This window comes from Sebastes fasciatus, chromosome 12 (assembly GCF_043250625.1).
Source record: "Sebastes fasciatus isolate fSebFas1 chromosome 12, fSebFas1.pri, whole genome shotgun sequence".
Classification (NCBI taxonomy): domain Eukaryota; kingdom Metazoa; phylum Chordata; class Actinopteri; order Perciformes; family Sebastidae; genus Sebastes; species Sebastes fasciatus.
In genome coordinates this window covers 24,698,002-24,722,395 of record NC_133806.1, presented here as the reverse complement: position 1 = coordinate 24,722,395, position 24,394 = coordinate 24,698,002, and the positions used below count along the sequence as shown (strand labels likewise).

Here is a 24,394-nt window from a genome sequence, read left to right as displayed (position 1 = left end):
AACCGTCCACCATCTCTTACCTGAGTATCGTTAACCGTCCACCATCTTACCTGGGTGCCGTTAACCGTCCACCATCTTACCTAGGTATCGTTAACCGTCCACCATCTTACCTGAGTGTCGTTAACCGTCCACCATCTTACCTGAGTGTCGTTAACCGTCCACCATCTTACCTAGGTATCGTTAACCGTCCACCATCTCTTACCTGAGTATCGTTAACCGTCCACCATCTTACCTAGGTATCGTTAACCGTCCACCATCTTACCTGAGTGTCGTTAACCGTCCACCATCTTACCTGAGTGTCGTTAACCGTCCACCATCTTACCTAGGTATCGTTAACCGTCCACCATCTTACCTGAGTGTCGTTAACCGTCCACCATCTTACCTGAGTGTCGTTAACCGTCCACCATCTTACCTGAGTGTCGTTAACCGTCCACCATCTCTTACCTGAGTGTCGTTAACTGTCCACCATCTCTTACCTGGGTGCCGTTAACCGTCCACCATCTTACCTGGGTATCGTTAACCGTCCACCATCTCTTACCTGAGTATCGTTAACCGTCCACCATCTTACCTGGGTATCGTTAACCGTCCACCATCTTACCTGAGTATCGTTAACCGTCCACCATCTTACCTGAGTGTCGTTAACCGTCCACCATCTTACCTGGGTATCGTTAACCGTCCACCATCTCTTACCTGAGTATCGTTAACCGTCCACCATCTTACCTGAGTGTCGTTAACCATCCACCATCTTACCTGAGTATCGTTAACCGTCCACCATCTCTTACCTGAGTATCGTTAACCGTCCACCATCTTACCTGGGTGCCGTTAACCGTCCACCATCTTACCTAGGTATCGTTAACCGTCCACCATCTTACCTGAGTGTCGTTAACCGTCCACCATCTTACCTGAGTGTCGTTAACCGTCCACCATCTTACCTAGGTATCGTTAACCGTCCACCATCTTACCTGAGTGTCGTTAACCGTCCACCATCTCTTACCTGGGTATCGTTAACCGTCCACCATCTCTTACCTGGGTATCGTTAACCGTCCACCATCTTACCTAGGTATCGTTAACCGTCCACCATCTCTTACCTGGGTATCGTTAACCGTCCACCATCTCTTACCTGGGTATCGTTAACCGTCCACCATCTTACCTGAGTGTCGTTAACCGTCCACCATCTTACCTAGGTATCGTTAACCGTCCACCATCTCTTACCTGGGTATCGTTAACCGTCCACCATCTCACCTGGGTATTGTTTACAGTCTATGAGCAGCAGCTGGTTATCAGCTGTTCAGCATCTAACTACTTCAGTAAAAGGACCAGAGAGACCAGGGGGACTGCTTCACTTTACACACATCAGTAGAGATAGAGTAAATGAGATTTATTTTTTACTGATGGATTAACTAAAACTACAAAAAGTTTGTGAACTAGCTATCTTTACCTTTAGCTAACGTTAGCAGCAGACCAGAGGCCTGTACTACGAAGCGAGTTCAACATACCCAGGGTATCTTATCGTAATCTGGCTTCACTAACTTTAACAAACCAGATCCCGCTAAACGGTCCTACGACGGTGGTTATCAACTCGGTAAATCAACCCAGGGTTTCTCAGTCTGGCTGTGAGCGCGTTCACATGAACGGGGCGGTGTTTGCAGTTTATGACCAATCACAAACATGGACAAGTCTACAGACTTGCAGACAGACAGGCAGAGCGGCACATTTAACAAAGGAAAAGCAAACTATATTAGACAAATACGAAGAAGTTAAACACTTAATCCAGGCAGAAGTGATCCATCTTCGTAGGACGGAAAACCCTGAAGGGTTAACCCTGAAGTTACCTCGCTAACGCCAAATCCTGCTTCGTAGTACAGGCCTCTGCTGACCTCTGAGTCAAAGTTATTGCTGATTAGCTCGACAGCATCGACCTGTTAGCTAAACGGACGTTGTTTTAATGTTAGCTACGCTAACTTTGCTTAAAGGTAACGTTCAGTAACGTTAACGTTATAACAAAGTTATTAATATTACCCTAACATTTGACATATCAGACAGAAGAGCAGCGCTGCAGCACTCGCACACAGTTTATCCTATACTGATCTACTGATCCTGGATCTTCAGGTTGTTTTAACCTCTTCAGCCCAACGTGTCCTGTTTTATTAATGGATCCTGATCCTGACGCCTCCTCTCACTGTAAACCACTAACTGATAAGATTTCTGTTTTAGTTTCATTATGGAGGAAATGAGCGGGTGTGTTCAGGAAGTGAGTTGATTGGAGGACTTATCTGGTTTTGGTTCTGGTTCTGTGTCTGCAGGGACTGACGGGAAAAGGTGGAGGTCGAGGAGAAAGAGGAAACCCAGGAAGCCCAGTAAAACATAATTTTCTCTTTTTAATATGTGATGATCAAATCTTTATCTGTATTAACAACATGATTTAACACTATGAACGTGTTAATATGTGAGCTTTACTTTTAAAACACAGTTAAACAAACAACATTTAAAAAACACAATGTTCTATTTAAATAAAGTGTATTACAGGGATCAACCTAGTTTATTTTCAGCCGTCGCCTCATTATAATTTAATCTACACTAAGCTCTCTTTAATTTACTGTACTGTATTATAATGTATTTGAATTATATACAGTGCAGTAATTTAATTAGAACAGTAGTGTAGTAGTGTTTGAAACAGTCAATAAAATTCAGTAAATAGTGAAGCTGTCTGTTTCATCACTTTATATTCATGTAATAAATATACAAATATTAATTAAATGGTAATCTACGTGAGAAATAAAGAAAAAGAAAAACATTTAGCTCTAATAATCTTTCGTCTATCTTATCGTGATCAATAACTAATACCAGATTTGTTCATTCAAACTATTACATTTCAGTTAATGATTAAATTAAAGTTTATATTTTAAATGATAGTTTTAATTTTAATAATGAACATTTCATAACAATCATAATTAAATAAATTTTATTTTTATTAAAATGTAACATTTATTATTGCAGTGACTATTGTACTTATATTTTGTATTATTCTATATATTTTTTGAAATCACAAAATAACAGGTAATTTTATCATTTTAAGTTAAGAGTATAATTTAAGTGCATCTAAATAACAACTGATAGATAGTCATTTTTTACTCTAAAACATATTTTTATGTCATTATTAATAATAGTGCTACTTTGTATAAATACTTAATATTTACATTTCATTAATTTACATAATTGAACAGAGATTATTATAATATTATAATACAGCTCAATATTCATGACAGCAGTATATTTATATGACGTTGTCAGTAGAAATGATGACTCACTGTTGTTTTACTGTTTATATCTGTGTATGTGAATGTGTAGGTCAGAGGTCAACGCCTCCTCAGCTGGGTGGCGTTGACCTCTGACCCCTGGTTGAACTGTCGTCCTCAGGGTATCCCAGGTATCAGAGGGGAGGCTGGGCTTAACGGAGAACGAGGACTGAGAGGAGATCCGGTGAGTCCAACACTTCCTCTCCCTCTCTCTCTTAAAAACTATCATATATTAAGTTGTCATATCATGTTCTCTGCAATAAAGCCTGTAGCCAGTTAGCTAAGCTCATTACTGCAGGGAGTGGTTCCATTTCCTTCCTGAAGTCCTGCAGGTTTCAGCCAAAACAGTCTGTTTCTGCTTGATGAAATATACAAACAGTTTGTGGTGAAAACACAAAGTTTGTTGCCAGAGTGTAAAGGAATTGACTGGTCTGTCAGTCCGTCTAACAACAGCTCTACAGCAAAACACAGCTGGAGCACAGTTGGAGGCTGAAGCTGGTTTATCTTTAACACTGAGGCTCTTTGTGTTTTATCTGACAGGGCGAACCAGGAGCTGATAACACCAGCCCAGGAGCCAAAGGAGAGCCGGGGAACCAAGGTCTGCCGGTAAGAACCAGCACATCTGGATCTGTGTTCACACTGATGCTCTCTCTAGTATCAGGTGATATCAGACACAGGACTGTGTGTGTTGGGTCGACTCAGACACACTGGAACACTGAGTGTTTCTCTACATTTACAACATTTAATTCCAGACGCATCAGCTCTACTTTACCACCCAGGTTTGAGGAAAAACTCTCAGTTAAACTATAGATTCAGTCTAGGGATGCTAATTTTGAAAAAAAAAAGATTAACCGTTAACCGACAAGATTAGTGCCTCGCATGCAGCAGTACACCAGCCGCAGTGTATGAACACAACAGACAACTGAGTCCCCAGTTCACCGTCAGGAGAGTGTCGCACCCACGTTGCTGCGTGTAGTGTCGCGGACATGCAGCCACGTTCCCAGTAAAAGTCTCCACCGCACATTTAGTTTAGTTTAGCAGATTGACCGCTGTGTCTGCCCAGATTAACGATAGCGATTGTCCGACAAACCGTGTGTGTTTATGTGCTACGTTAGCAGCTGTATCTCTGCTGGTAGCTTCGTGCTCGCTGCCGCTCTGTCATTGCGGCGTAACTTTTGCGAGTGTCCAACAGACCGCGTGTGTGTATGGCAGCGGGGAGTGTGGGTTTGTCGCTGGCGTTATAGCTGTGAACGTAGGTGCAGCAGACAGTGTGCGTACAGTTTATTTTTCGGTGGATAAATGCTATGAGGCTACAACTCGCTCCGCTCAAGCGAGCCAGAGACTGGAGCCGACTTCCTGTATCTTGCAAGTCCGTCTCCGCCTCTTAAGGTGGGGACTTAAGGTGGACCAGCTTTTCTCCTTAAAGAGACAAACCGCTCTTCTGAGTTTAATATTTGTTTTAACCGATAGCGTTAATCGTTTAAAATGCTTAATGTCGGTTAACGGTTAAACCTTTTAATTATTAACATCCCTAATTCAGTCTGTAACGGAGCTCTATCTCTGGTTCAGTCTGTAATGGAGCTCTATCTCCGGTTCGGTCTGTAACGGAGCTCTATCTCTGTGGTTCAGTCTGTAACGGAGCTCTATCTCTGGTTCAGTCTGTAACGGAGCTCTATCTCCGGTTCGGTCTGTAACGCAGCTCTATCTCTGCTTCATTCCGTAACGGAGCACTATCTCTGGTTCAGTCTGTAACGGAGCTCTGTCTCTGGTTCGGTCTGTAACGGAGCTCTATCTCCGGTTCGGTCTGTAACGGAGCTCTATCTCCGGTTCGGTCTGTAACGGAGCTCTATCTCTGTGGTTCAGTCTGTAACGGAGCTCTATCTCTGCTTCATTCCGTAACGGAGCTCTATCTCTGGTTCGGTCTGTAACGGAGCTCTATCTCTGGTTCATTCCGTAACGGAGCTCTATCTCTGCTTCATTCCGTAACGGAGCTCTATCTCTGGTTCGGTCTGTAATGGAGCTCTATCTCTGGTTCATTCCGTAACGGAGCTCTATCTCTGGTTCGGTCTGTAACGGAGCTCTATCTCTGGTTCATTCCGTAACGGAGCTCTATCTCTGCTTCATTCCGTAACGGAGCTCTATCTCTGGTTCGGTCTGTAACGGAGCTCTATCTCTGCTTCATTCCGTAACGGAGCTCTATCTCTGGTTCGGTCTGTAACGGAGCTCTATCTCTGGTTCATTCCGTAACGGAGCTCTATCTCTGGTTCAGTCTGTAACGGAGCTCTATCTCTGCTTCATTCCGTAACGGAGCTCTATCTCTGGTTCGGTCTGTAACGGAGCTCTAGCTCTGGTTCGGTCTGTAACGGAGCTCTATCTCTGGTTCATTCCGTAACGGAGCTCTATCTCTGGTTCAGTCTGTAACGGAGCTCTATCTCTGCTTCATTCCGTAACGGAGCTCTATCTCTGGTTCGGTCTGTGACGGAGCTCTATCTCTGGTTCAGTCTGTAACGGAGCTCTATCTCCGGTTCGGTCTGTAACGGAGCTCTATCTCTGGTTCGGTCTGTAACGGAGCTCTGTTTCTGGTTCAGTCCTGTATCACTGTGCTGAATGTGCTGCTGTGTTTAACAGGGAACACCTGGACCGGACGGGCCGCAGAGTGAGAGTGGAATCGTTGGAAACCCGGTGAGATATTCAACCTTCAGTCTGTTAATGTCAGTTAATGTCCACTCTGTACTACAGGAAGTACCTAAAACAACAAATACATTGTTTTCTCAAGAGTGAATGACGAGAGAATTTTTTAATTATAAGTGCCATAATTTAGATTATATCTAACTTTATTAGTAACGTCTGAATGAGCTGAAAAGAGGAATAATGAACGTTGAGCTGGCTGTGAAAACTGTCAGCCTGATATTTAATGAGTTAGATTTAATGATAAATGTTTCATGTGTAACTGCCTGTAAATCTGTGTTTTACTGACCTCCAGTGGTTTAACTGGTCACCTGCTGTAGTGATGTACAGGTGTACTCCACGACACTGTGACTACGTAACATAACGTAACGCTAGGTAATGTTACGCTAGGTAACGTTACGCTAGGTAACGAAACGCAGCGCTACATAACAGAGTGATTAACATGTTGTTTGTGTGGTGTTCAGGGACCAGATGGAAGAAGAGGACCGCTGGGTGAGAAGGTAGGAGATGAACTCAGACTACACTCAGAGCTGTTAGTGAACACTGAAACACCCTTTAACCTTTAACCTTTAACTTCTGTCTGTGACCTCCTGCAGGGAGCACCTGGACAGCCAGGAGGTCCAGGAGTCCAGGGCAGCCCCGGTGCTTCAGGTCCACAGGTGAGTGATCAGGACAGATGATGAATTTAACGGACGAGTTCAGCTCAGCTCAACTCATACACATCCATCTGTTCTCTGCAGGGTCCCAGAGGGATCAGAGGTCAACCTGGGCCGAGAGGAGTGGCTGGCCTTCCTGGACCTCAGGTGAGCCAAAACAACCAGACACTAGAACAGGTTCTACCATCAGACCGTCACTCTGATGAACACAACCGGACACTAGAACAGGTTCTACCATCAGACCGTCACTCTGATGAACACAACCGGACACTAGAACAGTTTCTACCATCAGACCGTCACTCTGATGAACACAACCGGACACTAGAACAGGTTCTACCATCAGACCGTCACTCTGATGAACACAACCGGACACTAGAACAGTTTCTACCATCAGACCGTCACTCTGATGAACACAACCGGACACTAGAACAGTTTCTACCATCAGACCGTCACTCTGATGAACACAACCGGACACTAGAACAGGTTCTACCATCAGACCGTCACTCTGATGAACACAACCGGACACTAGAACAGGTTCTACCATCAGACCGTCACTCTGATGAACACAACCGGACACTAGAACAGGTTCTACCATCAGACCGTCACTCTGATGAACACAACCGGACACTAGAACAGGTTCTACCATCAGACCGTCACTCTGATGAACACAACCGGACACTAGAACAGGTTCTACCATCAGACCGTCACTCTGATGAACACAACCGGACACTAGAACAGTTTCTACCATCAGACCGTCACTCTGATGAACACAACCGGACACTAGAAACAGTTTGTACCATCAGACCGTCACTCTGATGAACACAACCGGACACTAGAACAGGTTCTACCATCAGACCGTCACTCTGATGAACACAACCGGACACTAGAACAGGTTCTACCATCAGACCGTCACTCTGATGAACACAACCGGACACTAGAACAGGTTCTACCATCAGACCGTCACTCTGATGAACACAACCGGACACTAGAACAGGTTCTACCATCAGACCGTCACTCTGATGAACACAACCGGACACTAGAACAGTTTCTACCATCAGACCGTCACTCTGATGAACACAACCGGACACTAGAACAGGTTCTACCATCAGACCGTCACTCTGATGAACACAACCGGACACTAGAACAGGTTCTACCATCAGACCGTCACTCTGATGAACACAACCGGACACTAGAACAGTTTCTACCATCAGACCGTCACTCTGATGAACACAACCGGACACTAGAACAGTTTCTACCATCAGACCGTCACTCTGATGAACACAACCGGACACTAGAACAGTTTCTACCATCAGACCGTCACTCTGATGAACACAACTGGACACTAGAACAGTTTCTTCCATCAGACCGACTGTCAATAACCCTCCAACACCAAAACACCCGCTGCTGCTCTTGTAGACTTTAATTCTTACAGTCTTTAATGCACATTCTTCTGTAATACTGTGTGTACATTTCATCTGTCAGTTTATGTCCATATTATAACATGTACATACCTGTCACTGTAAATATAAATCCTATTCAGTGTACATACAGTATATAGACATGTATACATGTACAGGTTGGAAAATACTGGTTACCCATATAAATATAAATATAAATATAGAGGTCACGACTTGAACTGTGAATTTAGTTTATTTTATTGGTTTCTGTCTCAACGATGATTCATCATCATCTCCGCGAGGGCGGGAAGTGTAGCTTAATTTTGCGGTTGTCATATTTGACGCCTTAATCGCTGCGTGTCTCAATCTTGGCAACCTTGACTGATGATGTCAGCGCCTGGCGTCTGGGACTCATCTGGTCTCCAAGTTAGCATACGTTCCCTCTCACTGGTTGTTATTGACTGAACATAGTTCAGATGTAGTCTGATCAGTGGACAACAATGAGTGTTTTATAGATGTGACCCTCTAATGATCTTTATTTATGAGCTGTGTGGAGCTCATTAAATCAATAACTGCCCACAGCTGATTCTCTCTAAACACTAACTGTTGTGTAACGGCTGCAGTGCTGATGAGTTATCTCCTTTTACAGCCACAGGGACTGATTAACCCCAACATCATCAGGGAGGATCCGCTCATTATTATAACACTACATTTATATTTGACTCTTCCATAATGAGGAAAAGGCTCCGAGGATTTGTTTACTGTGTCAACTCTGTTTAAGTTCGCTTTCACCAGCCAACATTTAGTCTGTTTTAATCGATTGGTTCGGTTCATTTGGGCGGTCGAACGCAGTAATCGTACTCTGGTGTGGACCAAAACGGACCAAAAGAACCGCTAGGACAGGCGGTCTCGGACCTAGTGTTTACTACGTTGGGTTTAACATGTGAGGGTGCAGGTCGTATCCACGCCGACCCTCCGCTGTTTTCTACTTTCTGCGGTTTGTTTTGGTTGACGGATACGGAACAGATATGACGTGATGTTACTCAGACTACAACAATAAAAGCAGTAAATTCCTTCTACCTCCACATAGACTCAACTGAAGCAAATATATCGATTCTGGCATTAATAAACCCATTTCAGAATCATAAAAAAAAAAAAATCGCAATACTTGGTGAATCTATGTTTTTTCCCACCCGTATTATTAATGAACAACGCTGAGGCTCAGTTATCAGCTGTGAGGAGCCTACAGAGTGACTCCATCCAGAGTTCAGACAGTAATAACAGTACTGAGCTCTGAATGCACCGTGTTTATAACGTTGTTGTCTACAGTTAAACAGACGTGTTGCTTCATGTTGCTGCTTGACTTTTATTTGTTAAACATGATGATTTCTCTCTAAACATCATTCATATATTTAATCCATCACGGTCAATATTTAGTCACCTTTAGATATTTTTCTTAGAAGAGTAGTGAGGGGCTGCAGATCTTCTGATGCTTCATTCTTCAGATTTATTACTCACAGCTCACAGTTTCCTGTTAACAGAGGAAATTAAAGAGAAACCTGAAATGTTCCATGAATAACGGCGGGGGCGGCATTACAAGCACGTCTCTTATCAGTTAGCTGAAGATACAGACATCCTCCTGCTGGATGAACACTGACATATACACATCTACATGAATACAGTCATTGTGTGGTGATGCGTTCAGGGACACTCAGCTTCCTGCTCTGACTCTGTTGGTTTTCCTGCAGGGAGGACCAGGACTAGCTGGAAACCAGGGATCAGGTGGACGGCGTGGAGCTAACGGACAGAAGGTAGGTGACGTTATTACATCTCATCGCCTCGTCACCTTTTAGATTGGATTAGATCAGATTTACAGCCTGAATGTTTTATTAACAGCTGTGTCTTGTGATCCCATGTGTACGGTGAGTTTGAAACTAAAGACTAACTAGTTGTTGTTGCTGCTGCAGGGCCAACCAGGAGATCCAGGTCAAAAAGGTGTTCCAGGATCTTTAGGAGTCAGAGGGATGCCGGTGAGGAGCCAACGCCTCTTTCTGATCAGAAATAGTTCCATCTGTCTGTTTCATATGTAGTATATAAATTAAAAATGACCTCAGTACTTCTCTCATATGAACTCTGGACAGTGAATCAGGTCTGAATATTCACTGTGGTTATAATTCAGCATTTTTAGAGTGACGATACTGGTAGCTTCTTAAATGATAAAACCTAAGGAATCCATTGGTACCAACCGTGTCATACTAGCTTGTCATGAAGGAGGTTAAATAACGATCCAAACTTACAATAAATTTTGTTGAGGAAAAACTGTCATGGCCATATCCAAAGGGGTCCCTTGACCTTTGACCTCCAGATATGTGAATGAAAATGGGTTCTATGGGTACCACAAGTCTACCCTTTACAGACATGCCCACTTTATGATAATCACATGCAGTTTGTGGCAAGTCATAGTCAAGTCAGCACACTGACACACTGACAGCTGTTGTTGCCTGTTGGGCTGCAGTTTGCCATGTTATGATTTGATCATATTTTTTATGCTAAATGCAGTACCTGTGAGGGTTTCTGGACAATATTTGTCATTGTTTTGTGTTGTTAATTGATTTACAATAATAAATATATACACACATTTGCATAAAGCAGTATATTTGTCCACTCCCATGTTGATAAGAGTATTAAATACTTGACAAATCTCCCTTTTAGGTACATTTTGAACAGATAGAAAATGTGTAATTAATCACGATTGAATATTTTAATTGATTGACAGCTCTAATAAATATGTATAAATATATATAATCAGAGTTTTACAGTGAAAGAGCAGCTGTATTGATACTTTCAGGTGTTGATTAAATGAAGATTTCCCTGCCATTCCTCCCCCACTGTTAACTCTACCTATAGACACTGTTAACTCTACCTATAGACACTGTTAACTCTACCTATAGACACTATTAACTCTACCTATAGATACTGTTAACTCTACCTATAGATACTGTGTAATATATGAGCTGTGTATCTAATATCTATATCTGTGTGTCTCAGGGTCAGGATGGTAGAGACGGTCATGGACCTGAAGGATCTAAAGGAGTGAAGGTAGGAACCTGACTGAATGACTACAGACATTCAGACGCTGATGGTGGTTTTATATTGATGGTGGTTTCTTGTTGTTCCAGGGAGATTCTGGTTTTCCTGGGTACCCCGGTCTACTGGTGAGTCCTCCTGCTTTCACTATAATATTTATTAATAATATTAATAACATTTAATAAGAGGACTGAGTTATTTTACAGTCTGAATGCTGGTATTGATTCAGATTCAGAGGAGTAGGGCTGTCACCATGAAGGAAGCCGGTCATGGTTGTGAAATTAACCCCATCAGGGCGATGTGTAATCACTGATAGTAGTCGGATCATCCGCGGCGATGCTGCTTCTTATTTCACTTTTTTTTTTCTAATGATGTGAAACTACTGTCAATAAAACTGAACACTTCCTGCACAGTTTTTCACATTAAAAGCCTGTCAGTGGAGGAGCGTGCATAATGTTTCAGTGTAGAGATACCAGCTGAACTCTGATTGAACTCTTTCCGGACTCATGTTTTGTGTCAAAGAACTGAATTTCTGTTCTGCATACCGGCACGAGATAAGACTCATAGTTATTCATTAATAACTGACAGCCTGTTTCTGTCGGTGATAATGTTGTTTGGAAGCCTGTTGAAGTCTTTCCTGTCTTGTTGTGTTGAGGGCGAGGACGGCCAGCAGGGAACTAAAGGATATCCAGGACGTAAAGGGAACCGAGGTCGAGGCGTGAGTGTTCACATCACTTTACATTTTACACTTTATTTTCTCTAATGGAGTTTTTGCTTCATGGTGACTCGTGTTTGTTTGTTTGGTCTGATGGCTGCAGGGGAACTCTGGCCGGTCAGGAGAGTCCGGCGTCTCTGGAGAACCGGGATATCCAGGACACAAGGTGAGTCCTTCATTATCATCATCATCATCAGAGGCTACATCCACACTGATAAGTTTACGCCTAGCGTTCACACTGCTCCGGCGTTATCGAGCCCCTAAAACGGTGTCTGGACCTTTATAATCCTACGTGGGATCTAAAGTCTGTCTGCTGATGCCCAGAAGAGTCCTGAACATCAACATGAAAAGAGAAGATCCAGACATACGTACTCTGATTACATTATATATCTATAAAGTAAATGAAGAGAGGAGTTGAATAACGTCTCTTCTTCTACTCTTCAGGGTCCCAGAGGTCCTCCTGGAGGCAAAAGCATGACTGTAAGTCCACCTTAAATCTTTCTTCACCTGCCAACAATAAGACGCATATACCCTCAGTATTTATACATCAGTATTCATACTTCAGTATTTATACAAGATGTGTTGTGTGTTGTCAGGAGTGTCAGCTGATCACCTACATCAGAGACAACTGTGGTGAGTTAGAGCTCGATGAACCGACCACGTTCACTGTTTCTAGAACTAAGACTCTCATTAACTTCTGTCTCTGTTTCCTCCTCACAGCGTGTTCTCTCGGTACGTACCTCCATTTAACAACCTCAGCAGCAGTCTGGTGAGTTCAGAACAAAACGTCATCATCACCAAGCAGCAGCTAAGGTGGCGTCCTCGCCAACCTGGAGACTTCAGAAATAGGGAGGATTTCAGAATCAAAGCAGGAAATTAGAGTTTCAGAGACTTTGTTTCCTACATTCTGGTTATAATAATAAATACACTGCAACAGCGTTTTTAATCTTAAATACTTTTAATTTGACTTTTAATTCTCAGGAAAGAAAACTGAATAATTCGTCTTTGTCTCGTTTTTTGACCAAATGCGACTTTTTACACATAAAAATATTTAAATTTAACTTAGCTGCATTTAAACATCAAAATCAAAACAAACATGCAAATTATAAATTAAAAAAAACAATAAAATGTTCTTTTTTAAATACAAGTTTTAGATGTTGGATTTATGTTAAAGGTCACTTTGAATTATTAACTAATGATTATGTAGTAAAACAAAGATTTTAAATTGGGGACGATTCCGGGAGGATCTTGAAAAACGTTATTTGAGAGCTCTGCTCCCGTCCCCGCTGCGCTCTCTCTCTCTCTCTTGCTTCACCACTCACTTCCCTCGTACTCAATGACTCCAGATGACCTTCGCTACTCTGACAGCAGCTCTAGAGAGGAACATTCACGTTTTGGCGTCGGCCATCGTAGCTCTCCAACACGCTGGGCACGCGGGAGACGCTTCAGTTGGTTACAATCCCAACCTCACTGCTAGATACCGCCAGATCCTTCACACTGGACCTTTAAACCAATTACTGTGGTCTTGGTTGGCGCTAAGCACAGGATGCAGCGACGATGACGGTGGAAAATAGATAGCAGGTAGCAGAAGGGGATGAGAGTGCCGGCCAATAGCAGACTGGTATCCACAGTGTTCATCCAGGTAGCGCTGGTTCAGGGCGCTCACTGAACCCCTTAGTGACCGTAGACAATATTGTTTATAAAAACACAGAACTAATAATTAATTTAATGATGAATAATATCCAGCTTGTTGTGTCTTCTTATTGACAGAATAGGAAACCAACCAGATGTGTGGTCTTTTATTTACTTATAATAACATCAGACGCTGTCTGTCCACACTGAATCTGTTAAATATGACGTTGCAGTGTCGCAGCGCGCGGCCAGTTAGGACGTTCCAGTAGAAAACATTAACAATGCAATCAAACTGATTTTGTCGCTCATGTCACATTCAGTTCGGTCACAGTGTAAAATATAGACGACACACAAGCATCCCAATAGACCAGACCTCTCTGTGTTTTACACACTACATTCCCTTTAGATCCAACCTGAACGTTCAAACTACTCAACTTCAACTCTCAACCCTGTTTGTCCCCAGAGGACATAGGTAAGACAAAGAGACACCGTAGGGTACATCGGGGGGGTCCTCGATTTTGTCTTCCATTTCTGATCGTCAGTGACGTCAGGAGAACCTCAACGCTGAGTTTTTGTCACACGGCGTCACACGAATGTGTCGTTCAAGTTGAAACATTTCAACGCGTCTTTGCATTGACTTTGTATGTAATTGCGCCACTTTGTGTTTGAACTCACGTTTACGGCTCAAAGTCTGTGAGTGTGGACGTAGGGATTGGCCCTGATGGTTCGTGTCCTCAGCCTCCGTCCTTTCCACGCTTCCCATTCATTGTCTATGTAAGCAGCCGTTCAATGCATTCTGGTAGCGTGGCGGCGCGAATCGAGAGACTGACCATCACATTGTCCGCTTGCATAAAGTTGAGATCTCGGCTACTTTATGTAAATCAGGGGCGTCCGGCGCGACTCGCCGCCTCTGTAAACTCTCTAGAAACTTTTAAACTAACCTTCGATCTAAAATAAAGACGGATTCATCAACATGGATTATTTCTACAATGTTGTAAAAATGTTTTCAGAAACACATTTCGGTGAAGTATTTTCGTGATATAAGAGAAGAAAGTTTCCAAACGAGCCGCCATGTTGGTTCTGGTTTGAAAGTTGGGAGCAGCAGCCCACGAGGGAAAGCGTTCGTCCAATCAGGTGCCTTGTGTCTAGAGGCAGCCCATCAAGCGTCCAATGCTGGGAAGCGAGGCGATCCCTCGCCATTAAAAAAACGCCCCTGTGGACACGTACCATTAGCTTTACTTTCTTCTCCTCAACATGAACTCTTCTTTGTTGGTTTTCAGATCAGTCCGGGTGCCCGGCCTACCCCACTGAGCTGGTGTTTGGTCTGGACATGTCGGAGGACGTGACCCCGGTGGCCTTCGAGAGGCAGCGCTCCGCCCTCCTCACCATGCTGGAGGACATCACCATCTCTGAGAGCAACTGTCCGTCGGGCGCTCGCGTGGCGGTGGTGGGTTACAGCGCCTACACCAAGTACCTGATCCGCTTCCAGGACTACCGCCGCAAGGCACAGCTGATCGAGTCTGTGAAGAACATCGCTCTGGAGAGGACGTCCAACCGCCGCAAGCTTGGGGCCGCCATGCGCTTCGTGGGTCAGAACGTCTTCAAGCGAATCCGATCGGGATTGATGATGAGGAAGGTGGCGGTCTTCCTCTCTAACGGGCCATCACAGGATGTAAGCGACATCCTCACCGCCGTGATGGAGTACCGCGGCCTCAACATCGTCCCGGCGGTCATCTCGCTGAAGAACGTTCCTAATATTAGTCGAATGTTGGAGGTAGGTTTGATTATCAGACACGTTGTTTTGATCCTGTCTGAACATCTGGATCATATTTGATCTTCACATCTGCACCCTCTTTTCCTCTTATTCTTTTTTATGTCCTCATAAACCGTAGATCTCTTTTCTACCAAATTTCCTGTGGATCATTATTGGACCAAACTTATTAAAAGTTGTATAAAACTTGTTGATATCTCATTTTCTTTTCGAGATATTGACCAATGAACTTCAAAAGGCCGTGGCTCAGCACATAAACAGACTTAAATCAACAACCGTCTGGCCAGTCATCACAAACATGCAGGATATGTCCACAAGAGTACCTGAAACATACCCTGAAGGTTTCATTCAAACATCACCAAACCTGCTGGATATTTTTAATAATTGATATAATAATAATAAAATAGTTGAAACATGAAACAAAATGCTTCCCAATAAATATGACTGAGCAATTACTCCTTCTTTAGACAGAATTAAAGTAACTGAGGTGACTTTGTGAAGCATGAACCCGCTCATAGCTGCTTGCGGCTTTCATAGAAGCAATTGAGCTGCTTCGTTCTATTGAGCGGAAAAAGGCTTGAACCCACGAACTGCCGCTTGCAGCTGTAATATTTTATAACATTTTAAATATTATGTTCTGGCACTAGAGGAGGCTGCAGTTTCAGAACCTCGAGTTTTGTTCCACCCAAATACTGCTTCCTGTCTGCTGCTATGTGATGTCACAGAAATAGCTCACGTGAAATGACCACGACTGCATCACTTAGCGGTAGTGTTAAATGATGTGCCGCCGCCGCCACAGAAACAATTTAGGTTTAGACAACAAAACTACCTTGTTAGGTTTAGGAAAGAAAACCATGTTTAACACTAAAGACAGTAGGCTTCATGAACAACTCAGGTCCTAGACATGCGCTCCTGATACTGCAGCTTCCTCTACTGCAGGAACATGCTACTCAGCCCTCGCCATGTTGAGAGCAGTGTGGAGGCAATAGAATAGAACGCTGTATGGAGCTGGTTCATCACACCACGTCTCCTCACTGTCACTCATATCTGTATTTGTACGACGAGGACAAACCAAACCTTGAGCCAGCTTTGCTTTTGATTCGATAAGGTCAAACCAACAGTCACTTCCTGCTTGAACTCGACTCTGTTGGATGCTAAGCTCCTCATAAGGTGGACATCTGGATCGAGCGGTTTCTGCTGTGATGGATCATCAAACAATCTGTGTGTTTGTTTCTCGACATCCACTCTGAACATGTGCACTGCCAGGAAGAGGGAGGTTTTTTGGCCCTAAAACACATGACTTTGTTCCAACTCCCTTAACTCCTCTTCTCCCTTTTCCGTTCAGATAACGTCCACCGCCCGCTGCCAGACATTTGTCTTCAGCGTTACTGAAGCTCTCAGCCATGTCATCATTTTCATTATTATTATTATATTGAAAGATGTGTTTAATCTCACCAACACTTGTTTGTTGTCAGGTGGACGACTCAGGACGCTCCATTTTCACAGTGCTGGGGAGGGACATGATTACCGATCTAAAGAAGGTCCAGAATTGTGCCATCTGCTACGGTACGCTGCTCTGAGCCTCCTGATACATTCATATTAATATATAACATGCAGTAATATTTCTGTCAGAAACTCATTCCAACTCATTCTTCACTTTAGCATGTTAGCAGCTTCTGTAAGTCAAGTCAATTTTATTTGTATAGCCAAATATCACAAATTAGCCTCAGGGGGCTTTACAATCTCTACAGGATACAACACCCTCTATCCTTTACAGTACGACCCTCTCATCGGATTAGGTAAATTAAACAAAAAAAAAACTTTTAACAGGGAAAAAACCTCAGGAAGGGACAGACAGGACGTTTTGAGTTTACATTTAAAGGCCTCTACAGAATCAGACTGTCTGATGTCTATGGGAGGTTATTCCAGAGGAAAGTGACTCGATAAGATAGGGACTTTGTTGTGGTTAGCAAACGTTTATCAGGTTTCTGGATGAGAGCTGCTTCTTGTTCCTTCAGACCCCTGCAGACGTTTGGATCAGTGCGCGTTCATCCAGGACCCGGAGCAGCCTCAGGAGGTTGACGTTGACCTGGTCATGGTGGCGGACAGCTCCAGGGAGATGCAGGCTGACGAGTTCGCCGGCGTCCAGCAGCTGCTGGGCTCTGTGGTGGAACAGCTGGCATTGAGCCCACAGCCCCGCAGGGCCGGCAACCAGGCCCGGGTGGCCCTAGTCCAGCAGAGCGGCACCCAGGTCACCAAGGCGGATTTTGGCCTCGGGACCTACCAGACCAGCAACCTGATGAGGAGGCACCTGACCCGGAACATGACGCTGCAGGGCGGCTCGTCGGCGCTGGGACAGACGCTGGAGTTCACCCTGAAGGAGGTTCTCCTGAAGGCCAGCCAGCCCCGGAAGAAGAGGGTGCTGCTGACCGTGGTGGGCACCCAGACGGCTTACGAGGACCAAGCCAAGCTGCGCTACATCTCCCAGAAGGCCAAGTGTGAGGGGGTGGCAGTGTTCGTGGTGACGGTCGGCGAGCGCTATGACCGGACGCAGGTGGAGGAGCTGGCCAGTCTGCCCATCCAGCAGCACCTGATCCACATGGGCCGACTGAAGGCCGAAGAGCAGGGCTACGCCCAGCGCTTCTTCAGAGTCTTCCTCTCCGCCCTCGCCGGTAAGAACACACTCACAGATTCACATTTAAATACATCAGTCTGTTTTAGAAATAGAGAACATCAAGGAGGTCAAATTCATTCATATTGTTTCTAAGCAACATGATATTCTTGGTGGTTCTTGTTAGCTGCTTTAATTAAATTCAACTTTTCAAAAGGAAATTTAGTTTTTAGGACTTTTTGTTCCACGTTCATTTGACAGCTACAATAATACATATCTAATCATAAAATATCTAATCAGCCTATAAACTGTGATTGTTATGAGTTCCATATTAAAACTGGCTCCACATTAACATATATGTTTATGAAAATACTTCTGAACTTAAGTAAGATTTTGAATGCTGTACTTTTACTCTCAATGAAGTATTTCTACTTGAGTTAAGGATCGAGTACTTGTCCATCACTGCATGAATGTATGTGTCTTTATTTCAGAGGGAATGAACCCGTATCCTCCTCAATCATTAAAACGGACCTGCAGCCAGCTGGTACAAAAAGATGCCCCAAAAATAGTCGTAAACAGGTAGGTAACTGACACTGCAGAATGACATATACTACCACGATGAGAGTGTGGATAGGATTTTGTAAAATGAAGGTGAATTACTTTTCAAAAGAAGCGCTGTTGGTGGTCAGCCAATATGGTTAACTTATGTGACTAACTAGCGTACTGCTAATTCCCTACCTCACCGGAAATTACGTACATAATCATTTCTACAGTAACACCCCTGAGAATGAGGTGGATAGAAGAGCTACTGTAGCTTAAATTGCCAAAAAAGTTAATGCTGGTTCCGATAGATATCAGCCATAACATTATGACAGCATGGGCACCCTGACCGGTCTGCGTAGCCGCAGACCGGTCAGGGTGCCCATGCTGTCATAATGTTATGGCTGATTGGTGTATATATACTGTATAAACATAATGTGAGTCAGTGATTGTGAATCCGTGTGTCCAGTCAGGGGACGACAGTGGTGGACGAGGACGTATTCGGGGAGGAAGAGGATGAGAGGTTTCAGGAGCAGAGGGGAGGACAGACTCAGACAGGCCAGCTGGACATCATCAACACTCTGACCAGAGGAGACGGCCAGAGTTTCATCTCACTGTCCAACGGTAGCCCACACACACTCAAACACGGTCATTAACTGTGTTTATCAGAGCTGGGTCACACAGATCATTAATAATATATACTCCACTCCATGTGCTCTACGGTTTGTGACCTGAAAACTCAGCAGATAAAATGAGCCAAAACGATGCTGTTAGTTTACTAAAAAACCGCACACATGCTGAAATATTTTTACATGAAGAAAGGCCTCTAATGTCCTGTGACAAGTACAGTCATCAGCATAAACTCTGAGCAAGCATTCATTTGGCAGCTTTGTTGGCAGTAGAGAAAACGTGGCAAGTAGATAGAGTCTAATGAATATACCAGATTAATATACCAGGGTGTCCATAGGATCCGAAAAAACATTAAAAGTTGTTAAATCAATTTAGCGACAATTAAGGCCCTTAAAATGTATTAGAAATTTTTAAACTGCATTAATATACATGACATGTGACATAGTATACTATATTATGACTTTTTTTATAACTTTTTTTTCGACATACTGTACTATGACTTTTTTATGACTTTTTTTCAAGATGCTATACTATGACTTTTTTTCGACATACTGTACTATGATTTTTTCGACATATTGTACTAACGACTTTTTACTGTACTTATGACTTTTATCAACATAATATACTAGGACTTTTTTATGACATAGTTTACTGCGATTTTTTTACGACTTTTTTCGACATACTATACTATGACTTTTAGTACATACTATACATACTATACCAGGGGTTGGCAACCTGCAGCTCCGGAGCCACATGCGGCTCTTCAGCTCCTCTCCAGTGGCTCCCTGTGGATTTATAAAAAATGGAAAATGCAAGTTTTTTGTTTACATTTTCATTTTTATTTATCATTGTTGTAGGTTTATGGTACGACGGAGTATTAGGGCCACATTGAGGAAAAAAAATGAATCTGAGATTTTGAGAATAAAGTCATAATATTACGAGAATTAAGTCATAATATTACGAGAATAAAGTCATAATATTACGAGAATAAAGTCATAATATTACGAGAATTAAGTCATAATATTACGAGAATTAAGTCATAATATTACGAGAATTAAGTAATAATATTATGAGAATAAAGTCATAATATTACGAGAATAAAGTCATAATATTACGAGAATAAAGTCATAATATTACGAGAATAAAGTCATAATATTACGAGAATTAAGTCATAATATTACGAGAATAAAGTCATAATATTACGAGAATTAAGTCATAATATTACGAGAATTAAGTAATAATATTATGAGAATAAAGTCATAATATTACGAGAATAAAGTCATAATATTACGAGAATAAAGTCATAATATTACGAGAATTAAGTCATAATATTACGAGAATCAAGTCATAATATTACGAGAATAAAGTCATAATATTACGAGAATTAAGTAATAATATTATGATAATAAAGTCAAAGGTTTACGAGAAAAAAGTCGTAATATTATGAGAATAAAGTCAGAAGTTTAAGAGAAAAAAAGTCACAGTATAAGGAGAATAAAGAAATAATATTATAAAGTAGTAATTTTACGTGTTATTTTCTTTTTTTCTCGTAAAGTTATGACTTTATTCACATAATATTATGGCTTTTTTTCTCGTAACGTTATGAATAGTAAAGGTTGCTGACCCCTGTACTATACCATTACTTTTTTGTGACTTTTTTGATGACATACTATATAATAAGATAATATAATACTATATATACATAAGAGATCATGTAACCAATGGATGGCCTGTTGACTGGTTTGACTATAACTGTCATGAGATTAGAGGCCTGAAAGTCTTCAGCTCAGTTAGCGCCCCCTAGAGCCTGGAGTGGTCATTACACCCCACAATATCAAAACACTTCACAACATACAGTATGGGGTCTAAAATGTCAAGTTTCCTGCCATTTGCATGGAAAAAGTCCAACTAATGAAAAAGCTTGATGCCTTAAACCTGCAATGTTTTTCTCTCTTAGTTACTGCATGCTTACATGCTTTATATTTCTGTCTTAACCGCACAGAGTGTAGATCACATCTCTTCTTTATGTTAGGTGTCACTTGTATTTTATTGAAACTTTTATTAACATTTTCTTTGTTATATAAATTACTGATTGGTCTAAACCTGTTTGTTTGGAATGATTCACGCTTCTACATTTATTCCTCATCAGAGTGCATGTGTTCTCCTGGAGCAGCGGTTCTTAACATTTATATCTTAAAGACTGTCAAATGAATTAATGACTGTCAAAATAAATAATAATTCATTCATTTTAAGGTCAAATATTAATGTTAAGATCAAATCAAACAATTTCTTTAAAAGATAAAATGAAGGCGTTGCAGAGCTGCTGCCCCCGGAGGATTATTCTTAGTGTTTGTAGTAAATGTGTGTGTTCTGCTTTCAGCCCAGTGTCAGCTGGATGCTGATACTGGCTCCCAGTGTGACCGCTATGTCCGAGTGTGGTTCTTTGACAAAGACCTCGGTGCATGCTCTCCCTTCTGGTATGGCGGTTGCGACGGTAACGCCAACCGCTTTAACACGGAAAATGAATGTTTACGGACATGTGGCGGCCATAGTAAGTCCTGAGTGAACGAACTGAAACTGTGGACCGCCTCGCATGAATGCTTAATATACAGATGTTTTAACTGACTGATGCTCAGGTTGAATGTTTGATATTAACACTGTCTTGTCTTTTTCATCGAGTCTTATAACTTTAATATTTTGTCCGCTTGCTCGTTCTTTTTCTTCATCACAATAACACTTTACATGGAGGAAGGTTAATGAAAATAGAAACCAACAAGATGCTGGGCATTAAACTACTGAATGTTTCTCAAGAATTAGAAACCGGTATTTACTGGTTAATAGTACTAGATATATAGTAATAGATAATAATAATTACTATCACAAGTACAGTAACAATACTTAAAGTCTAAAACTAGAATCCTTTAGAGGCTGCAATACTCGTTTCACCTCACATTATACAAGTGCAGGATTTTGGCAGATAATCTTGAATTCCGTTTTGACAGAATAACTATCTGGTCGGTGATGTTGATGATGTGTTGATCAATAAATACCTGAAGCTTGTGGTTGACTGTGTCGTCTCTGACAGATCCAAACATCCTGCCGACGCCGGAGCTGGCCAGCTTCGCCTCCAAAGGTAAAAACTGCTCCATACTGGTCATCATGATACCACGGTTCTTCTGCTACTGACGGATTTATTCCTTTTAATTTAACCTCCGTCAACATCACCGTCATTAAATCCACAACAATGTACAGAATAATTACATTCACATCACACACAAACTGTAGACACCTAACTGTAAATATGCTTGAAACCTACCTCGCTGGAATGAGTCCACCTAAACACCATCACATCTTCAAAATGGACGATGCTATTTCACCTTAAAACTTCAACTTAAATCTTTGAGCAGAGAAACGTTAACATAGTTCCCATGTAGTCTTAATACAAAGAAATCAATATTCATGAAAATAATCATATAAATAACAATATGTTAACAAACATGTCAAATAATGACATGTTAAAACAGTTTTAGCTCATTAACTACAAAGAATATATTTGTGACAGCCGTGATGAGCTTTTATTTCTATGAAAATACACATGCAGAAACTTGCTGCAGGTAACGCGTCACATTTCAGTGTCCTCACAGTAAATTAATATGTAAGTATTAAGTCTCTGGAAGCTGATTGTCACAGAAAAGAACTGAAACCAACGGCTGCCTGGAGGGAAAGAAATTCATGTTAAAACTGATGGATGAAAAATGAATAGCCACGAGGATATGACAGGCAGGATGCTCAGTAAATGATGTTCACTGTACCCCGTCTTCATCCAGACAGCTGCTTCCTCAGCCAAGACCAGGGAAGCTGCCAGAACTACACCATGATGTGGTTCTTCGACACCGAACAGACGGAATGTTCTCGCTTCTGGTTCGGCGGCTGTGGTGGCAACGAAAACCGCTTCAATACGCAAGACGAGTGTGAGGACCTCTGTCTGACGAAGAGTCGATGAGGAGGATGTCTCCGGATCGGATGGAGAAAAAAATCACTGCTGTACACCAAACATGTTTCAGCAAAACCTTAAAAAACACGCACGCATGTTCAAGGAAAAAAAACCAAAGCGACTTTCCGAATGATTTAAAACCCTTTAGTCACTTAAACTGCTAAAGACCAACAGAGAAAGTTTAGTCACAAGGTAGGTAGCTCTGGGACACTAAAACTGCTAAACACCAACAGAGAAAGTTTGGTCATAGCGGAGGTTGTTCTAGGACACTAAAACTGCTAAACACCAACAAGGAAACATTAGTCATAATGGAGGTTGTTCTAGGACACTAAAACTGCTAAACACCAACAACGAAAGTTTAGTCACAGCGAAGGTTGTTCTGGGACACTTAAACTGTTGTCTTTGGGTTTTCCTCTTGAACATGTATGTTTCGTTCCTTTAGAGCTCTTATATTTTTTTTACAATAGAAAACTGTTGAACTGTTGGACGCTGATTAAACATGACAGACGCTCATCGGAGACTGTTAAACTTTACAGGTCACTTCTTGTTTTTCTTCACATCAGGTGCTATTTTTATGAAGCCGGTGGAGGCTGATGTATACATGTTTGTTGAGACTCAAAATTAATGTTTGAAGGATTACAAATATTAAAGTGTGTTTAGTTCTTCCATAATCGATCAGAAATCAAATGTTTGATTTGACTCTCATGGGGTTTGAACTCTGCAGGTAAAGATGGTCAATTCATTTTAAAGTCGTTCAATTGCAAAACCGTATTATCTTGTAATCTTAGGATTTCAATTTTCTCTAATTCTTGAAGTTTTTATGATGTAAGATATGAAACTGATATTTCATGATCATCAGCTACAGTATTTAAAAATAACTTTTTAGATTTCAGCAAACATCTTTGTCTTCCTTTCAGAGTTGTGCTCATCTTTATGTTTCACTCAGTGCTGGTTGATAACGTTACCGTTATCAAGATTATACATTGATTGTTGTTTCTTGCACTTCCACATTTAAATAAACAGAGTACTACTTCCTCTTCCATGTTGGGCTACATTTCTGCTAATGTACAAATCTTCGCATTAAAATAAGACTGGTCCTTATTCACAGTGCATCTCCTAGAAGCAAAATTAAATTGGACAAAAACTTTTGGAGTGGGAGTTGTTAGTTTTTTCGTCTTAAAACGTTAACCCTTTCACAGAGTGTTTTCATCAAAGTTAATTATAACATTTTGGTTGCCTAAAATTGTCTTATTCAGCCTTTGGTTGTACCTAGGTCCACTTTCTCGTTTCACTTCTGGTTGCAAAAAAACAAGATGGTGACGGCTTAAAATCAAGATGGTAACACTTAAAACCAAGATGCCGACGGTCAAGAACCAA

The 24,394-nt window shown here is 41.9% G+C and overlaps 1 protein-coding gene across 10 annotated transcripts in view; it reads left to right on the top strand.

Annotated features, from left to right (window-relative positions):
• The window catches only part of col6a4a (collagen, type VI, alpha 4a), a 70,802-nt gene extending 46,748 nt beyond the window's left edge, over positions 1-24,054 (top strand). For 2 of the 10 annotated variants that reach the window (XM_074654285.1, XM_074654277.1), the window contains 24 exons: positions 2,304-2,357; positions 3,418-3,480; positions 3,837-3,902; positions 5,925-5,978; positions 6,449-6,484; positions 6,581-6,643; positions 6,725-6,787; positions 9,786-9,848; positions 10,005-10,067; positions 11,086-11,136; positions 11,217-11,252; positions 11,780-11,842; positions 11,943-12,005; positions 12,284-12,319; positions 12,436-12,472; positions 12,560-12,571; positions 14,752-15,245; positions 16,718-16,808; positions 17,261-17,914; positions 18,345-18,432; positions 18,863-19,041; positions 21,404-21,574; positions 22,109-22,156; positions 22,851-24,054. In XM_074654285.1, the coding sequence (XP_074510386.1) occupies positions 2,304-2,357; positions 3,418-3,480; positions 3,837-3,902; positions 5,925-5,978; positions 6,449-6,484; positions 6,581-6,643; positions 6,725-6,787; positions 9,786-9,848; positions 10,005-10,067; positions 11,086-11,136; positions 11,217-11,252; positions 11,780-11,842; positions 11,943-12,005; positions 12,284-12,319; positions 12,436-12,472; positions 12,560-12,571; positions 14,752-15,245; positions 16,718-16,808; positions 17,261-17,914; positions 18,345-18,432; positions 18,863-19,041; positions 21,404-21,574; positions 22,109-22,156; positions 22,851-23,026 (2,724 nt within the window). In that variant the 3' untranslated portion in view covers positions 23,027-24,054. The remainder of the gene's footprint in view (positions 1-2,303; positions 2,358-3,417; positions 3,481-3,836; positions 3,903-5,924; positions 5,979-6,448; positions 6,485-6,580; positions 6,644-6,724; positions 6,788-9,785; positions 9,849-10,004; positions 10,068-11,085; positions 11,137-11,216; positions 11,253-11,779; positions 11,843-11,942; positions 12,006-12,283; positions 12,320-12,435; positions 12,473-12,559; positions 12,572-14,751; positions 15,246-16,717; positions 16,809-17,260; positions 17,915-18,344; positions 18,433-18,862; positions 19,042-21,403; positions 21,575-22,108; positions 22,157-22,850) is intronic. The other 8 variants (XR_012596298.1, XR_012596300.1, XM_074654278.1 and 5 more) reach the window with 8 other exon arrangements.
• The last annotated feature ends 340 nt before the right edge of the window (positions 24,055-24,394 follow it).